This window comes from Rhinatrema bivittatum, chromosome 4, assembly GCF_901001135.1.
Source record: "Rhinatrema bivittatum chromosome 4, aRhiBiv1.1, whole genome shotgun sequence".
Taxonomy (NCBI): Eukaryota; Metazoa; Chordata; class Amphibia; order Gymnophiona; family Rhinatrematidae; genus Rhinatrema; species Rhinatrema bivittatum.
The window spans coordinates 327,813,868-327,832,342 of NC_042618.1; the positions used below are offsets into that span (position 1 = coordinate 327,813,868).

The window sequence follows — 18,475 nt, forward strand, 5'->3', positions numbered from 1 at the left end:
CATTTCTTATGCAATTTGTTATATTACAGTAAGGAAAAATTAAATCATAAAGTAGGACATTTTAGAAGACTATAATAGGAAATACTTCTAAACAGTATGGCATTACATTGGATTTTAAACCGGAATCTTTTACATTTTACCCACATCCTAACTGGCTACCGGGGAAGAGGTGGATGGCTTACGGGCCAATACAAATTGCTGTAATTGATCTGGCTGGAAAAAAAAAAGGTTTCATCACTTCTTTTTAATAGACATCTACAAGGATACCTTAATGTGAAAGTAAATCCTAAAGATATAACTTCTTGTCTAAAAACCAGAAATTCTCTTCTTTTTTTGTGTAATTTGAGATAGATCTGGATAAATTCTTATCGCTTGGTCATAGAAAACAACTGGAAACTTTCTGAGGAAACTTCTCATAACATCATTCACATCTCTAGTTGAAACAAATGAAACTAATTAGGGTTTTCCTATCTAGTACTTCTAAATTAGAACTTTCCAAAAAATGTGTTAAATTATTCAAAATAGGTAAACCCAAAGTGTCTCCTGAATTTGTAGCCCTTTTATTTAAAAAATGACGAGTTTATTGATGGGATTTTATCTTCAGGAAAATCCAGGGCTTCTCTTAGGAAACATTTAAGAGTAGTATATGAGATTTCTCCAACAATTTGAGGAAAATTTAGAATCCGCAAGTTTAACTGGCGAGTATTATTTTCTAGAATCTCCATTCTTCTAGATGAAGCAAGTTGGTCTTTGATAATAACTGCATTTGCCTTTTGAGCCACTTGAACTTTATTTTCTATCTCAGCAACTTTATTAACGAGAGCTGAGGTAGTTTGCTGTAAGTCTGAGATCTTCTGTTGAGTATTATAAGCGATTGAAACTACTTTGCTTTCAAGACGCTTAAGGGAACTGCGAAAGCTCGCCACCAAGTCCCAGAGAGCTTCTAGGGTGACTGCCTCAGGTTTTGGGGTTGCAGCCAAGACTCACCCTGAATGCAGGCAGGCGGTATCTCCTGGTGTCCTTCCGTACGGTTTACAGCTTTTCCACTCCCTGAATAAACCTTAGGTCGGACTATCAGGTTACTTCCCCCGCCGCCGTTCGTCTCCGCTTCGGCACTGGAGGAACTATCCACATCCTGCAAACTGCTGGCAGATGCTCCCTCGACCTCTGTCGCAGTTACTGCGCCAGTGGCCTGCGACTGTAGCGCATCCCCACCGGGGTCACACTGCACAGCAGACTGTCGTTGGTCTGGGCTGAGGGATGTCTCTTCCACGAGAGGCTCCCACTCTCCTGAACTGGGACCTCTATCGGACTTGCAGACTCCCTCAAAACCATCCGGTTGGGATAAAAACCGCAAGATTTCCAGCTGTGTCAGGGAAGGTAGGGGTTCAGAGGGAAAACCCTCACTTTCCCTTTCTTTTTGGTGGCATATCGATAGTAGTTCCAGGAAAACCTCTCAACGAAATCACAGCGGGCGATCAGCGTTCCCTCTATGCCACCATCTTGTCCTTATGACCGGATAAATGGGTAAATTTAAGTGCCCATTCTATTTCCCGGTTTCTAAAGATTTAATTTCTTCTCTGAGCTTATCCAACTCATGTAGAGTTTTAAGTGAACAATTCTTTTTGTTTGACCTCCAGCTCTTTGATTTTGACTTCTAACTTACTCTGCGAGACCATACATTTTTTGTGTAAAGAGCTAGAGTATGCAACAATTTGCCCCTTAGGCTTTCAGGATTTCCCATCATAGGGTTGGGTCATATTCTGCTTCTGGGTGAAATTCTGTATGGTCTGCAATTGCTTTAACAATCATCTCCTTAGAGCACTTCCCCAGGTAAGGGCTTGTTGAGACACCAACATTGGAGCGAGCCCCAACCAAGTCCAATGAGAGCCAGAGGGAATGAAGAACCGATAAAGTGCTAGAGAGTGTATCCATTTTTTATAGACCAGTGATCAGGTCAGCAGAGCAGAGGAAATAATCTATACTACTGTAGGATTTATGCCTATGTGAATGAGTGTAATCATGTCCAGAGGTATTATGAATTCTCTATACATCTACCAATTTGAAGGTATCAGTGAGTGACTTATATCCAGGGTTCTCGGAGGGTGCTCCCCGTAGACTGGCTGACTTCGCGAGTTTGGACAGTAATTCCAGTCACACCCTACAATCAGTGTAGTAGTACCAAGGGCAATTAATCTGTCTCAAGTCATTAAAGAATTCTGTATCAGGAGAGTTAGGGCCATACACATTAACATGAAAGAGTTGATTAACGATACAGCACAAAATAATCTATCATCTGGGTCAAGTATGGACTGTCACCACAGGTAGTAAACACTTATCCATGAGCACACCAATACACAGACTCCTTGAATTGTACGAAGCAGAGTACAGCTGCCCCACTCCGCCAGAATGCATTTTCCTATGCTCTGCAAGGGATAGGTGGGTTTCTTGCAGTAGAATACATTTAGCTTTATTCGTTTTAGCATGCTGAGGGGAATTGATGTCTTGTACATTTGCGACGGACTGCAACAGCGATCCGGACTGCAACAGCGGACTGCAACAGCGATCACAGGTCCCCGGAGCAGATAGGCGCTGGGAGAGAGGCCCGCGCAGCCGGCGCTTGAGCCCATCGGGGTAAGGCCTTAAATCTCGCCCTACCTCCGTGGGCCCCTGCTCCGGCCACGGGGAAGCGTACCACCTACCTCCTCCTCCGGATTCTTCTTGGGGTCGCAGCGATCCGGCTGCCTCGCCGCTCTCCGCCCACCGCCACAGGAAGCCACAAGAAGGGCCCTCCCGCACGAAAGACGGACCGACGCCGCCCCAGTCGCGCTGGTGACCTCAGCACCACGCGACCGCGCCAAATTTAAAGAGCCGGCTCGACTTCTGCCGCCCTTTTTGCGACGGACTGCAACAGCGATCACAGGTCCCCGGAGCAGATAGGCGCTGGGAGAGAGGCCCGCGCAGCCGGCGCTTGAGCCCATCGGGGTAAGGCCTTAAATCTCGCCCTACCTCCATGGGCCCCTGCTCCGGCCACGGGGAAGCGTACCACCTACCTCCTCCTCCGGATTCTTCTTGGGGTCGCAGCAATCCGGCTGCCTCGCCGCTCTCCGCCCACCGCCACAGGAAGCCACAAGAAGGGCCCTCCCGCACGAAAGACGGACCGACGCCTCCCCAGTCGCGCTGGTGACCTCAGCACCACGCGACCGCGCCAAATTTAAAGAGCCGGCTCGACTTCTGCCGCCCTCTTTGCAACGGTTCTTCCTCAACCAATCCCGGAGAAGCACACGAGATTTAATCCCGGACATCTGAGGCGCCGAGCGTCGCGCGCCAAAGGCGCGCGACAAAGGGGCCCACCCCTTTGTGCGCCCCTTCATGCAGCCCCTGAGAGCCCCGGAATCCTCGTCCACTAACTGGAAGCCGGCTGAATAGCTGCTAAAATCCACCAAGATTTCCAAGCGTATCAGAACCAGGTCCGTCTACACATTCAAGGTCAGCCATCTAACGCTCAAACGCTCTCCCTCTCAAACAACAATTCAGGACGACATATACAGAGGCAAACAGCTGTACCGGTGAAACACACTGACAACTCTGCAGGACTCCAGCAGCCTCTCAACAACGCTAAACAAAGACAATCAAACTTCACAAACGACTACACACTCCAACAACCACCCAGGAACCCAGCACTCACCCAGCATCCACGCCAGGACTCCAGCATCCACCACCAGGACTCCAGCATCCACCCAGCAGCCACTCCAGGACTCCAGCATCCACTCAACGCCACTCCACTCAACAACTCCACTCAAACAAACACAGCATCCTCTATAACAACACCCACATTTAAAATGGACCTAGCCTCTAAAATGCATCCAACATTTGCAATCCCAATCATACCTCACTATTTCTCACAGAAAAGAAATCCAACCAGACAAGCAAACCTTCGCAACCTTAAAACACTCACACCAATCCTAATAGCTCCGATAACCCAACTACTAGGCCTCTCCCTATTCACCTTATCACTATTCAATGCGCAATCTATAACCAAAAAATCACTATTCCTCAACGACTACCTCACTGACGATAAACCAGATATTTGCGCAATAACTGAAACATGGTTGAAACCCTCAGATACTGCAATATTAAACCAACTACCGACGCTAACCTACGACATCTTCTCCCTGCCTAGACTGAAAAAGAGGGGAGGAGGAATCCTACTTGCAACTAAAAAAGACCTCAAATTCTCACAACATCCGATCCACTCCGATACCAAACTTGAAATTGGATTCTTCACATCACACCAACTTCAAATACTTCTCATCTACGCCCCCCCCAGGACTCTTAGAAGCCGACATCTCACCCATCATCGAAATAACCACAACCTTCCTAAACCTGGACGCCCCAGCAATAATACTAGGAGATTTCAATCTCCACATGGATAACCCAGCTCTCTCAACTAGCTGCCAAACTCTCCTTCTAGCATTCTCAGCGATGGGCTTTACCCAAATAGTCAATAACCCGACACATAAAGCAGGACATACGTTGGACCTGATCTTTATCAACAAAGGCATAAAATCGTCTTCCCCACCAAAAAATACGAAGATACCCTGGTCGGATCACTCCCTGATTTCTACCTCATTCGCATTGGAAAAATCTACTGCTCCTCATCCACCTACTCCCTCCTTTAATTACAGGAAACCTTGTCACCCCGACGACCTCACCAATCAGCTGACCAAACACCTTCCCGCTATTGTTCTCACCGATCCCAATACGGCCTTACGATCATGGAACTCCATCACAGAATCCATAGCCAATAAGCTCTGCCCTCTAACAACAAAAAAATCCCACCCAGACGCCTCCAAAAAACAACCATGGTTCACCGACGATCTTAGAAGGCTAAAACAAAAATTAAGACAAATGGAATCCAACTGGCGGAAAAGTCCTACTGCTAGCACACTCTCAGCCTACAAACGCACGCTACAACAATACAAGGCCAGCACCTCCAAATCAAAAAGAGACTTTTTTGCCTCCAAAATCCACAACTTAGTCTTTGATGCGAAAGCTCTATTCTCCTATGTTTCCTCCCTAACCCAAGTACCCTCACCAGAATGCCCTAGTAACCAAGCTCAAGCTAAAGCAGATGAACTCGCCATCTTCTTTCAAAACAAAATCACAAATCTTCTTACTCAACTTCCCTCCAATATCATCCCTCTAACTCCAGCCCTAATGCCTCACATCAAAAACATTCATCTTGAAATGTTTGAACCCACTTCGTCTTCCGAAATCCAAACCATCCTTAAAAGAATGAAACCATCTTCGCACCCAGCGGACCATATTCCCTCAAAACTTCTCCTCTCAATACCAGACACCATATCCAAAACATTAGCAGACATCATCAACTGCTCGCTATCCCAAGGTTCCTTCCCAGAAGACCTCAAACAAGCCTCACTCAAACCTCTTTTAAAAAAAACCCAACCTGGACCTAAAAGACCCCAACAACTACCGTCCAATAGCTAATCTCCCTATCATAGCTAAGATTATGGAAAGGCTTGTGAACGCCCAACTATCGGACTTCATCGAAGACAACAAAATTCTATCCGCCTCACAGCATGGATTCCGCAAAAATAGGGGCACAGAATCCCTACTTACCTCCCTAACAGACCTACTCATCTTAGGTACAGACAAAGGTCAATCCTTTCTATTGATCCTTTTGGACCTCTCAGCAGCTTTCGATACCGTAAATCACGCTATCCTCATCAAACTGCTAGCTGCGATAGGAATCTCTGGTTTAGCGCTCTCCTGGTTCAAATCGTTCCTAACCAAACAGAGGCTACAAGGTAAAAATCCAGAATAAAGAATCATCACGCCACGACTCGACCATCGGAGTCCCACAAGGTTCCTCTTTATCCCCTACACTCTTTAATATTTACCTCCTACCACTATGTCAACTCCTCATCAACCTCAAGTTAATACACTTTCTCTATGCAGATGACATCCAGATCCTGATCCCCATCAAAGAATCATACTCAAAAACCCTTGAATACTGGGAATCCTGTCACCTAGAAATCAAAAACCTCCTCAACAGCCTCAATCTGGTACTAAACTCCGCCAAAACTGAAGTATTACTCATAACTCCTGATAACACTCACAACCTCTCTGCCAAACAACCTACAAACCACTCATGTAAGAGATCTAGGTGTGCTAATCGACAATAAACTAAACTTCAAAGCCCACATCAATAAAACCACCAAAGACTGTTTCTATAAACTGCAAGTTTTAAAAAGGATAAGACCACTCTTCCATGCCAAAGACTTCAGAACCATCCTCCAAGCCCTCATTTTCTCAAAATTGGACTACTGCTGCTCCACTTTACTTGGCCTCCCCTCCTCATACACAAAACCGCTCCAAATGGTCCAAAACGCAGCAGCCCGTCTACTGACAAACACTAAGAAAAGAGACCATATCTCCCCAGTGCTACAAGACCTCCACTGGTTACCAATTCATTTCAGAGTCATTTATAAATCCATCACCTTGATATACAAAATCATTCACCAACATACCACAATCGATCTACAAATTCCTCCCCGCTTCCACAAATCCACAAGACCGACCAGGGAAGCCTACAGAGGATGCCTCATTGTTCCACCCACGAAAACCACTAATCACAGCACCTTAAGAGACCGAGCCCTTTCCACCGCAGGCCCACAGTTATGGAACTCCATCCCTCCAGAACTCAGAAACGAACCATGTCTCCTAACCTTTAGGAAAAGACTCAAGACATGGCTTTTCAGGCAAGCCTTCTCGAACTCTACCTAATATGCACCATAAACAAACTCTCTACTCAGAGACTGTACATATGAGACACCATATTTATATTGAACTTTTGTATATAATTATTCTCCTCTATCTCTTTCTATTTCTTACATTCCCAGTTCATTAGCCCTTGTTAATTGTAACTGCTTCTCTTCATCACGTTATTTATGTTTTTTGGTTGTATTATCCGCACCCCTGTTTTCTGTAAACCGACATGATGTGAACGAGTTCATGAATGCCGGTATAAAAAAACCTTAAATAAATAAATAAGATATTAATCTGTGACCCCCCCCCCCCCCCCCCAACTAAAACAATCCAAGCCCTGAACACCCATGGCAAGAAAATCCAAGCCCTGCACACCCATGGCAAGAAAATCTCCATAAAAGAAAATCCCACTGTCCTGATAACACATCTCTGCTGTTTAACCAATACGTTTTATGATGATAAAGGAAAAAAAGGGTATAATCTATTTTAGTTCAATTACCTGTACAAAAAGAAATATATATAATACGTGAAATGACCAAGGATAGATATTGTTCTACCCACCTTCAGCCCCACTCCCAGACCACTTACTCACTAATGTCCTAAAGGCTTTCAGCCAAGAGTCAATCATAGGTCACCACACTAATGCGGGTTTCAATCATGGATGACCACATTAATGCAGATTTAAGCGGTTTATTACATATTTATTTGGCGCGGATTTTCTGCATGTATCTTATTTCAGGCCATCCCCTTATTAAATCCCACGGAGGCGTCTGCTTTTACCTTGCACGCTAAACCCCCCCCCAATATGTACTGAAAAATAGCGCTGATTTCACCATGGGTCTTTACATTGGCCCCATGGTGTGAGGAAGTCATCTTCTGTAGAAGTCTAACTGTTCATAAACTGCATTATATAAGCTGTGGTAACTAAAATGTTACTGGCTTTTCATTTTCAGCTGCACAGAAACTCTGCCACTTGCTGGGAATGAATGTCATGGAATTTACTCGTGCAATCCTTACTCCACGCATAAAAGTTGGCAGAGACTATGTCCAGAAGGCACAAACAAAAGAACAGGTAAATTCTGGAACTAGATAATGAGTTTGAAATGCATGAAACTTTCTGGTGTCTATTAAATGCTGCTGCTGTTACTTTTTAGCTGGATTAATCTTGTGAAACATAAACAGCATTTATTTTTCACTTTGATAAAAAAAAAAAAATATATATATATCTTTGGATGCCTTTATCGATGTTTTCTGAATTCCAAACCACGGCAAAAACCCATAAGTTTATGTAAACCTTTTGGTTAGAACACCACTGCTGCTGTTTGATACATATTAAATAGTTTGTCTAACTTCATCTGCCATATGGTGTGTTACAGCCACCTATCCTAATTTCTTGAAGATCTAATTTAAAAAATGCCTCCCTACTTAACTAGCTATTTATTTTGTAAAACTTAATAGACTGCCCAAAGCAGTACATCAAAGCAGTGTACAATAATAATTCAAAAAACTCCCCCATTCCTACTTCACTTAAAAATACTCGTTTCCCAAACTCACAACATACTCTAACTTCTACCTCACACAGAAATACACACAACTCTTCCCACACCAGCTATAGTTTTAATTTTCAGCCACAACCTAGCTGATTAAATTGTGGTTGAAAATTCACTTAGATTTAATTTAGCCAGCTAAATCAAGTGCCCAAGAGTTTTTGAACGACTACAGAGGATCTACCAATTACTTAACTGGTTGTCACGGATGGCTCCCCTCTCCCTTTGTTAAATGTATAATTGGGACAATTTAAAAGTAAAACAAAACAAATTTTCTTCAATATACAAGCTACTGTTTAGTCCACAATAGGGGGAGTATTACCAGTGACAAAATATTGAGATCCTGAAATACAATTTAAGAGCTTCCAGGACCACCTTCATGATCTTGCCAAACTCAGAGAGACCGGATTAGCAAGAATCCAGTTGAGAAGAATATAGAAAACAGTTATTTCCTTTAATTTACAGAACATTTACATGGGAATTTTAACAAAAAAATTCCTCCAATAGTAGTTTATAGCTTAAAGTTTTTTGCCTTTGAGTTTCTTTTAAAACATTAGGAAAAATAGAAATATGTTGACCAAGAAAGGGACCTGTTCTTGACGAAAAACAAAATCTCAAGGTTCAGTCCTTATCTTTTTCACAGGCATCAATCAGTAACTAAAAGATACTCCTGGGGGAATTCTGTTCACAAAAACTTAATTCTGCAAAATTCTGCATACTTTGTTGGTCAAAATAATAAAATTTACATGACAGTCTTTAATTACATTTTAAATTAATATAGAAAAAAGTTATTACTTAAAGATGCAGAATTTTAAATATTTTGAGCAGAATTTCCCTAGAAATTCACTGTAAGTGTGTCCCTTCCACTTGCTTTCCCTACTCCCCTGGCCACTTTGCCCTCTCAGGCCCCAACTCCTCCACCTGCCAGTATCTCTCCCCTCCACCTCTAGGCTCAACCCCTTCCACTCTATCGCCACTCTGAGTTTGACCCCGTTCTCAGTACAGCCCCTCTCTGTCCCTCTCTCTCTAACATGCTTCCTTTCTCTAGTGCACATTCACACATCCTCATACAGGCTCCCTCTCGCGCACACACATCCCATCATACAGGGTCCCTCTCTTGTATACACACCCACACAAGCTTCCTTTCTCTCTCTCTCTCTCTCTCTCATACAGGCTACCTATTCTCTCACACACCCCTTCACACAGGCTCTCTCACACATACACAATCCCTTCACACAGGCTAGCACCCTCACATACACATGATCCCTTTTTCATACATGCACACACTCCTTCACAATCTCCTCATATAGGCTCCCCCTCATCCCCTCTCTCCTGCTATTGAGCCACTTGTGAAGAGAACATGGGTAGAGGAGCTTTTAACACCCTCTCCACCCGAAAAACCAAGGCAATCCCCACTGATATCAGTGCCAGGTACTGAGCCCCCACAAGTCCCTGTGGAGGTGCCAGTAGCACCTAGCCTGCCTCCCCCTGTAGCTGCGATATTACACCAGTTTTCAGGGAGGAACTGGACAGTTTTATCCGCCATGCAGTGCTCTATGATCTCAGAGACTTACAGCCATTGATGCCGGCCCCCATACCGACACCGGAGCCATCTATATTTACACTGTTGCTAACCAGACTGGATGCACTTATCGGTGCCTTTCCTACCAGCTTGGGCCACCGATGCCAAAGCAACCCGCAAAGTCTCTGAAAGTCCTGATTCCCATTCTGGGATCCTCAGAGGATGACGGCACGGACTCCAGTCCCCTTTCAACACTGATTCCACCGATGCCATCTCCTCCGGAAGAAAGGAGAAAATCTCCCCCAGAAGATCTCTCCTTCGCTAATTTTGTAAGGGAGATGTCAGACGATCCCCTTTGACCTGATTACAGAGGAGAAACACGCCACAAAACATTGGAAATTCTCCAATTTGTTGATGTTCCGAAAGAAGTTATGGCAATCCCTGTCCACGAAGTGCTAGTGGATCTCCAGCATCGTCTCTGGGAGCATCCTTGTACTGTCCAGCCAGTGAATAAGAGGACAGATGCAGCTAATCTGGTCCAACATATTCCTAGATTCCAGAAGCCACAACTACCCCATCAATCGGTGGTGGTTGAGTCTGCACAGAAGAAGGCCAGAAGACTGCAACCTCATTCTTCAACAGCTCCTGGTAGAGACCAAAAATTTCTTGATATTTTGGGTCTAAAGATGTTTCAGGGCTCTATTCTAGTGTCATGCATAGCTGCATACCAACTTTACATGACACAGTATCAAAGGAATCTCTGGAAGCAGGTTCAGGGAATAGCTGACTCTCTCTTCCCCAACAACAGCAAGATAGTCTCAACACCATACTACAGAAAGGCCTTGAGCCTGGGAAGCATAAGGTTCATGCTGCTTACGACTCCTTTGAAACAGCTTCTCGCTTGTCGGCAATGGGAATCAACGCCAGGAGGTGGGCCTGGCTGAAAGCATCTGACTTGAGACCTGAAGTCCAAGATAAACTTGCTGATTTGCCATGTACCGGTGAAAACCTATTCAGAGACAAGATACAAGATGCAGTGGCTCAACTAAAAGACCACAATGAGACATAAGAACATAAGAAAATGCCATACTGGGTCAGACCAAGGGTCCATCAAGCCCAGCATCCTGTTTCCAACAGTGGCCAATCCAGGCCATAAGAACCTGGCAAGTACCCAAAAACTAAGTCTATTCCATGTAACCATTGCTAATGGCAGTGGCTATTCTCTAAGGGAACTTAATAGCAGGTAATGGACTTCTCCTCCAAGAACTTATCCAATCCTTTTTTTAAACACAGCTATACTAACTGCACTAATCACATCCTCTGGCAACAAATTCCAGAGTTTAATTGTGCGTTGAGTAAAAAAGAACTTTCTCCGATTAGTTTTAAATGTGCCCCATGCTAACTTCATGGAGTGCCCCCTAGTCTTTCTACTATCTGAAAGAGTAAATAACAGATTCACATCTACCCGTTCTAGACCTCTCATGATTTTAAACACCTCTATCATATCCCCCCTCAGTCGTCTCTTCTCCAAGCTGAAAAGTCCTAACCTCTTTAGTCTTTCCTCATAGGGGAGTTGTTCCATTCCCCTTATTTTGGTAGCCTTTCTCTGTACCTTCTCCATCGCAATTATATCTTTTTTGAGATGCGGCGACCAGAATTGTACACAGTATTCAAGGTGCAGTCTCACCATGGAGCGATACAGAGGCATTATGACATTTTCCATTTTATTCGCCATTCCCTTTCTAATAATTCCCAACATTCTGTTTGCTTTTTTGACTGCCGCAGCACACTGAACCGACGATTTCAATGTGTTATCCACTATGACGCCTAGATCTCTTTCTTGGGTTGTAGCACCTAAAACGGAACCCAACATTGTGTAATTATAGCATGGGTTATTTTTCCCTATATGCATCACCTTGCACTTATCCACATTAAATTTCATCTGCCATGTGGATGCCCAATTTTCCAGTCTCACAAGGTCTTCCTGCAATTTATCACAATCTGCTTGTGATTTAACTACTCTGAACAATTTTGTATCATCTGCAAATGTGATTACCTCACTTATCGTATTTCTTTCCAGATCATTTATAAATATATTGAAAAGTAAGGGTCCCAATACAGATCCCTGAGGCACTCCACTGTCCACTCCCTTCCACTGAGAAAATTGTCCATTTAATCCTACTCTCTGTTTCCTGTCTTTTAGCCAGTTTGCAATCCACAAAAGGACATCGCCACCTATCCCATTACTTTTTACTTTTCCTAGAAGCCTCTCATGAGGAACTTTGTCAAACGCCTTCTGAAAATCCAAGTATACTATATCTACCGGTTCACCTTTATCCACATGTTTATTAACTCCTTCAAAAAAGTGAAGCAGATTTGTGAGGCAAGACTTGCCCTGAGTAAAGCCATGCTGACTTTGTTCCATTAAACCATGTCTTTCTATATGTTCTGTGATTTTGATGTTTAGAATACTTTCCACTATTTTTCCTGGCACTGAAGTCAGGCTAACCCGTCTGTAGTTTCCCGGATCGCCCCTGGAGCCCTTTTTAAATATTGGGGTTATATTTGCTATCCTCCAGTCTTCAGGTACAATGGATGATTTTAATGATAGTTTACAAATTTTTACTAATAGGTCTGAAATTTCATTTTTTAGTTCCTTCAGAACTCTGGGGTGTATACCATCCGGTCCAGGTGATTTACTACTCTTCAGTTTGTCAATCAGGCCTACCACATCTTCTAGGTTCACCGTGATTTTGATTCCGTCCATACCCATGAAAACCTTCTCCATTATGGGTACCTCCCCAACATCCTCTTCAGTAAACACCGAAGCAAAGAAATCATTTAATCTTTCCGCCATTTACCCAGTCAATATTGGGGGGTAATTGAAGTCTCCCATTATTACTGCACTACCAATTTGGTTAGCTTCCCTAATTTCTCTTAGCATTTCATTGTCCGTCTCACCATCTTGACCAGGTGGACGATAGTATACCCCTATCACTATAGTCTTCCCCGACACACAAGGGATTTCTACCCATAAAGATTCAATTTTGTAGATGTTTATCCTGTTGGACTCTATACCATCCCGGACATAAAGCGCCACACCTCCTCCCGAGTGCTCCTCTCTGTCATTGTGATATTTGTACCCCAGTATAGCACCCTCCCATTGGTTATCCTCTTTCCACCATGTCTATGAGATGCCAATTAAGTCTGTCATCATTCACTGCTATACATTCTAATTCTCCCATCTTATTTCTTAGACTTCTGGCATTAGCATACAAACATTTCAAAGTTTGCTTTTTGTTTGTATTTTCATTCTGCTTTTTAATTGATAGGGATAAGTTAGAATTTTTTTAGCTCAGGTGAGTTTTTTTTTTTTAATTTAATCTAAGTTTTTTTAACATTCAATCAAGAAAGAAAATCTCTTGACTATTATTATTACATACATCATAACTCATATCAGGAAATTTTGATTCTTAGAAATACTCTCATGTATACAATTTCAAGTCCACAATACAGAATCCAAGTGAACATCAATTAAACTTAAATCTAAGAATTCACTCTTAGCACTGGCAGGAGCTAACTATTTTATGAGGGTGAACAAACACAGACTTCCCAAGGTTTGGGGCTAAGTTATGTGTAAGACTAACACACTAAGTTACAGAGTTTTCACGTATAAACTGTGTTAATTGTGAGGGTATAAAAAATAAGTAGGATTTATCTTTAAACTTAATTAAACATCGACAGGGGAATCTTAAAGTAAAGGTTGCCCCTATCTGCAGAACCTGTGGTTGCAAGCGTTGCAACCACATCTTCAGCAATCCTCTGCAGACACTTCCTTACCTCCTCAATACTATAACCTTGAGGAAGGCTTGCGTCATTTACTCTTCCCACCAATCTCCCTCATTTACATCTTCCCACCAATCTCCACCAATCTTCACCAATCTTCCCACCAATCTCCGTCATTCTTCACCAATCATTCATTTACATCATTCATTTACAATCATTCATTTACATCTTCTCACCAATCTCCACCAATCTTCACCAATCTTCCACCAATCTTCCCACCAATCTCCGTCATTTACAGTACTCTTCCCACCAATCTCCCTACCACACAAACTAGAGACCTAGGAGTGATAATAGATAACCGGCTAAACTTCAAAGCACACATCAACAAAACAACCAAAGTCTGTTTCTATAAACTCCAGGTCCTGAAAAGGATAAGACCTCTTTTCCACGCTCAAGACTTCAGAACGATCATCCAAGCAGTCATATTTTCGAAACTGGACTACTGCAACTCCCTATTGCTAGGTCTACCTTCATCATACTCCAAACCACTACAGATGGTTCAAAATTCAGCTGCCCGTATTCTGACAGGCGCAAGGAAAAGAGACCACATTTCACCCATCCTGAAAGAGCTTCATTGGTTACCCGTATACTTCCGCATCATGTATAAAGCCTTAACTATCACCTATAAAACTATACATCAACTCACCACTCTCGATCTCCAATTCCCTCTCCAAGTACATAATTCCACTAGACCTACCAGAGATGCATATAGAGGTTCCCTCCTGGTTCCCCCAGCGAAAACGACCAAACACATTACCGTAAGAGATCGTGCCACCTCCACAGCTGGCCCTCTACTGTGGAATTCCATTCCTACAGACCTCAGACAGGAGCCTTGCCTCCCAAATTTTAGGAAAAAACTTTAGACTTGGTTATTCAAGCAAGCCTTTCCGGACACAACTCAATGACACAATCCAATAACTCCTAAATCACCTTGCCGTTTGTTTATAACATTTATCTATTTTGTATACTACATTTAAATTGTATATTGTTTAACCATTTTCTATCCTTTTTTCTATTTTTCCTACTCCAAGTTTGGCCACCTTGTTAAATGTAACTGTACCTTCTGTCACCACAGTTCTAGTTCTTTGTTCTTAAGTTCTATGTATTTTATTGCACCCCCATTCTATGTTAACCAGCAAGATATGTTTTCATGATTGCCGGTATATAAAAACTCTAAATAAATAAATAAATAAATTTACCGAGATCCATCTACAAAGGTTTTGATGTTTCGTCTAAAACTTCAGCAAATGCCTTGGCAGCCAGATGCTTCACGTGGTTGTGATCTAGAGCCATAAGGGACGATGCCCACGACAAATTGGCTAATTTACCATGTCATCCAGAAAATTTGTTCGGAGATCAGTTCACTGATACTGTAACAAAACTCAAGGAACAAAAAACAGCTGTTCTTTCCTTAACATCGCCGCCATGTCCAAATACTTCGACGTCAATATTCTGCCTCAACTTCTTATCGTAGGTCTTCCTATAAGACCTTTAGACCTTACACCTATTATAAAGCTCAGTACAATCCGCCAATCAAGGCAACAGACTTATCAGCAACCTACACGCCAGCGTACTAGAAATCCTAGGTAGCCACGGCAACAACCCGATTCTCAATTGGCAAAAGCCCAGTCGAGTTTTTAAAAATAATGCCACAGTCACCACCAGTCGGAGGAAGGTTGTCCAACTATCTTCCAGCCTGGAATGACGTTACGTCGGATCAGTGGGTTTTATCAATAATACAGAAGGGCTATGCCCTCAATTTCTCATCCTTCCCAACCCTCCCACACTGGGTTCCTCAGAAGTTCATAACTCAGAGGGAACATGTCCTACAAGAAATCCAACTTCTTTTACAAAATCAGTGCATCCAGAAGCTACCTCCCCAGGAATTTCATCAGGGCTTCTATTCACAATATTTCCTAATTCCCAAGAAAACAGGAAGTTTACGCCTGATTCTCGACCTACATTCCCTCAACAAACACTTACACTAAGAGAAGTTCAGAATAACTTCTCTCAAATCCATTCTTCTATTTCTTCAACCCAGGGACTGGATGTACTCTCACTGTACTTGAAAGATGGTTATGCTCACATACCAATGCACCCCAGTTCCTGGTGTTACCTTTCTTTCCAGGCGGACAATCAACATTTCCAGTATAAAATTCTTCCATTTGGCCTGGCTTCAGCCCCCAGAGTTTTCACCAAATGCATAGCAATGGTGGTGGCGCACCTTAGTTGTCAGAAGGTGCAAATCTTTCCCTACCTGGACGATTGGCTTCCTAGTAGCATCCAATCCAAGGCTACTACGGGACAATCTTCTCAAAATGATTTCTTGCCTGAACAACCTAGGACTCCTCATCAATTACGAGAAGTCGAAACTGGAGCCCACTCAAACTTTACAATTCATAGGGGCCTACATCAATACGATCCAAGACGAGGCTTTCCTACCTCACCCGAGAGCACTAGCTTGCTCTACAATCTCTGACGCTACTTCACAGTGCGACAGTACCAGCTCGTCAAGTGCTCACTGTTCTGGGGCACATGGCGGCAGCCATTTATGTAGTTCCACACACACGCCTTCATATGCACCACCTACAATGGGGACTCAATATCTATAGCCATTGTCCACACCCGTTTCCTTGACCACCAGCATGAAACGGGACCTACAATGGTGGTTACTCCCACAAACACTTTCCTTGGATTCACCACTGAGACCCCTTTGACATCAAGTGATACCACGGATGCATCTCCCACAGGATGGGGAGCTCATCTGCAAACGTTAGACACAAGGTCTGTGGACCCCGTTCGAGCGGACACTTCATATCAACCTTCTGGAGCTCAAGGCAGTAAAATACACCCTTCGAGCCTTTGAAGATTCCTTACAGGGAAAAATAGTCATGGTGCACACAGACAACCAAGTGACCATGTTTTATATAAACTAGGAAGGAGGGTCCGGTTCATGGAACCTCTGCAAGGAAGCAGTGCAAATGCTGGAATGGGCTCATCAAAGATCCATCTCACTACAGGCAACTTATCTGCCAGGGATACACAATTCCAGAGCAGACAAGCTCAGCAGAATTTTTCACCCACACGAATGGGAACTGAATCCAGAGGTGACTCAGGACCTTTTCGCGACATGGGGTCTCCCTACGGTCGACCTGTTTGCAACAAAGAACAGGAAACTAGAGAGATTTTGCTCTGTTTACCCAAGCCCCCTCAGACTCGCCCCAGATGCCTTCCTCATCGATTGGTCACAAGACCTATTCTATGCATTCCCCCCGATACCACTCATCTTTCGAACACTCCAGAGATGCATTGAGGATCAAGCGGATCTAATCCTAATTGCACCAGCATGGTCTCGTCAACCATGGTACAGTTACCTGCTACGACTATCAATCCACAGCCCGATTCCCCTGGGCGACAGTCCACACCTTCTCACCCAGGACAAGGGAACACTACTATATCCTCTTTACTCCTCGCTACACCTCACGGCGTGGAGATTGAAAGGTTCGCTTACCAGCGTCTAAACATTTCTCCTACTCCTACTCTTCAGGACATACTGCTGTCCTCTAGAAAGCTATCAACCAGACTGAATTACCAGAGAAAGTGGACACGCTACACTTCTTGGTGTACATCACTAGGTATCGACCCGTTAACTTGCCCACCTGAACGGCTTCTTTCATATCTCCATCTACTGTACAGCAAAGGACTTGCTACGTCCTCGCTACGAGTTCATTTAAGTGCTATAGCTGCTTATCATACCCCTCTAGATGGAGAGCCTATATCATGTCATACCTTAGTATCCAGGTTTATGAAAGGCGTATTACACCTCCGACCACCTGTACACAAACCACCGGTACTGTGGGACATTAATACAGTTCTCGAACAGCTAATGCTTTCGCCCTTTGAACCTTTGGAAACTTGTCACCTGCGCTACCTTTCCTGGAAGATGTTTTTTCTGATTGCTTTAACATCTGCAAGAAGAGTTAGTGAATTACAAGCCTTAGTTCACTACCCTCCTTATCTTCAATTTCACCATGACAAGGTGAATTTACGCACTCACCCTAAGTTTCTACCAAAGGTGATCTCCAGTTTCCACATTAACCAGACAATCACCTTGCCCACATTCTATTCCAAACCTCATGCTAACGCTAATTAGAAGAAGTTACACACTTTAGATTGCAAACGTGCACTAGCGTACTACAAAAAACGCACGCTTTCACCCGGTCGACCTTCACAACTATTTTTCATTCAATCTGAACGCTTCAGGGCGTCCTCTGACGAAAAGAACTTTATCCACATGGATATCGAACTGATTACAGTTTTGCTATCAACAGAAGTCGCAAACGTTACCGGAAACACCTAAGATCTCCGCCACCTAGTGGCATGGAAGACGTACCCAGACAGTATGGCTAATTCATCTGCTATCTAAGTAAAACACAGTTTACGGTAAGCAAACTTGCTCATCAGGCTGCCTCATTTTTTCCAGTAGCACGCCAGTTGTTGTGCCTGTTGCACAAGTTGTACGCTATTGGTCCAAACAAATATGAGTCAGCCTGTAGCTTGCTAATCCACCCACATGTGAGGGCTACCATCCTTCTTGTCTTGGGAGAAAGCAGAGTTGCTTACCTGTAACAGGGGTTCTCACAGGACAGCAGGATGTAGTCTTCACAAAACCCACTCGCCACCCCATGGACTTGGGTCAGATACGGTTTGGTTTTTTTTCGCTCGCACCTTTTGCTATAAACGAGATTATGGCATGCTCAGTGTGCCA

The 18,475-nt window shown here is 43.6% G+C and overlaps 1 protein-coding gene across 4 annotated transcripts in view; it reads left to right on the forward strand.

Annotated features, from left to right (window-relative positions):
• The window catches only part of MYH10 (myosin heavy chain 10), a 461,218-nt gene that overhangs the window by 183,837 nt on the left and 258,906 nt on the right, over positions 1-18,475 (forward strand). For all 4 annotated transcript variants that reach the window (XM_029600341.1, XM_029600340.1, XM_029600342.1 and 1 more), the window contains one exon: positions 7,746-7,864. In XM_029600341.1, coding sequence (XP_029456201.1) covers positions 7,746-7,864 — 119 coding nt within the window. The remainder of the gene's footprint in view (positions 1-7,745; positions 7,865-18,475) is intronic.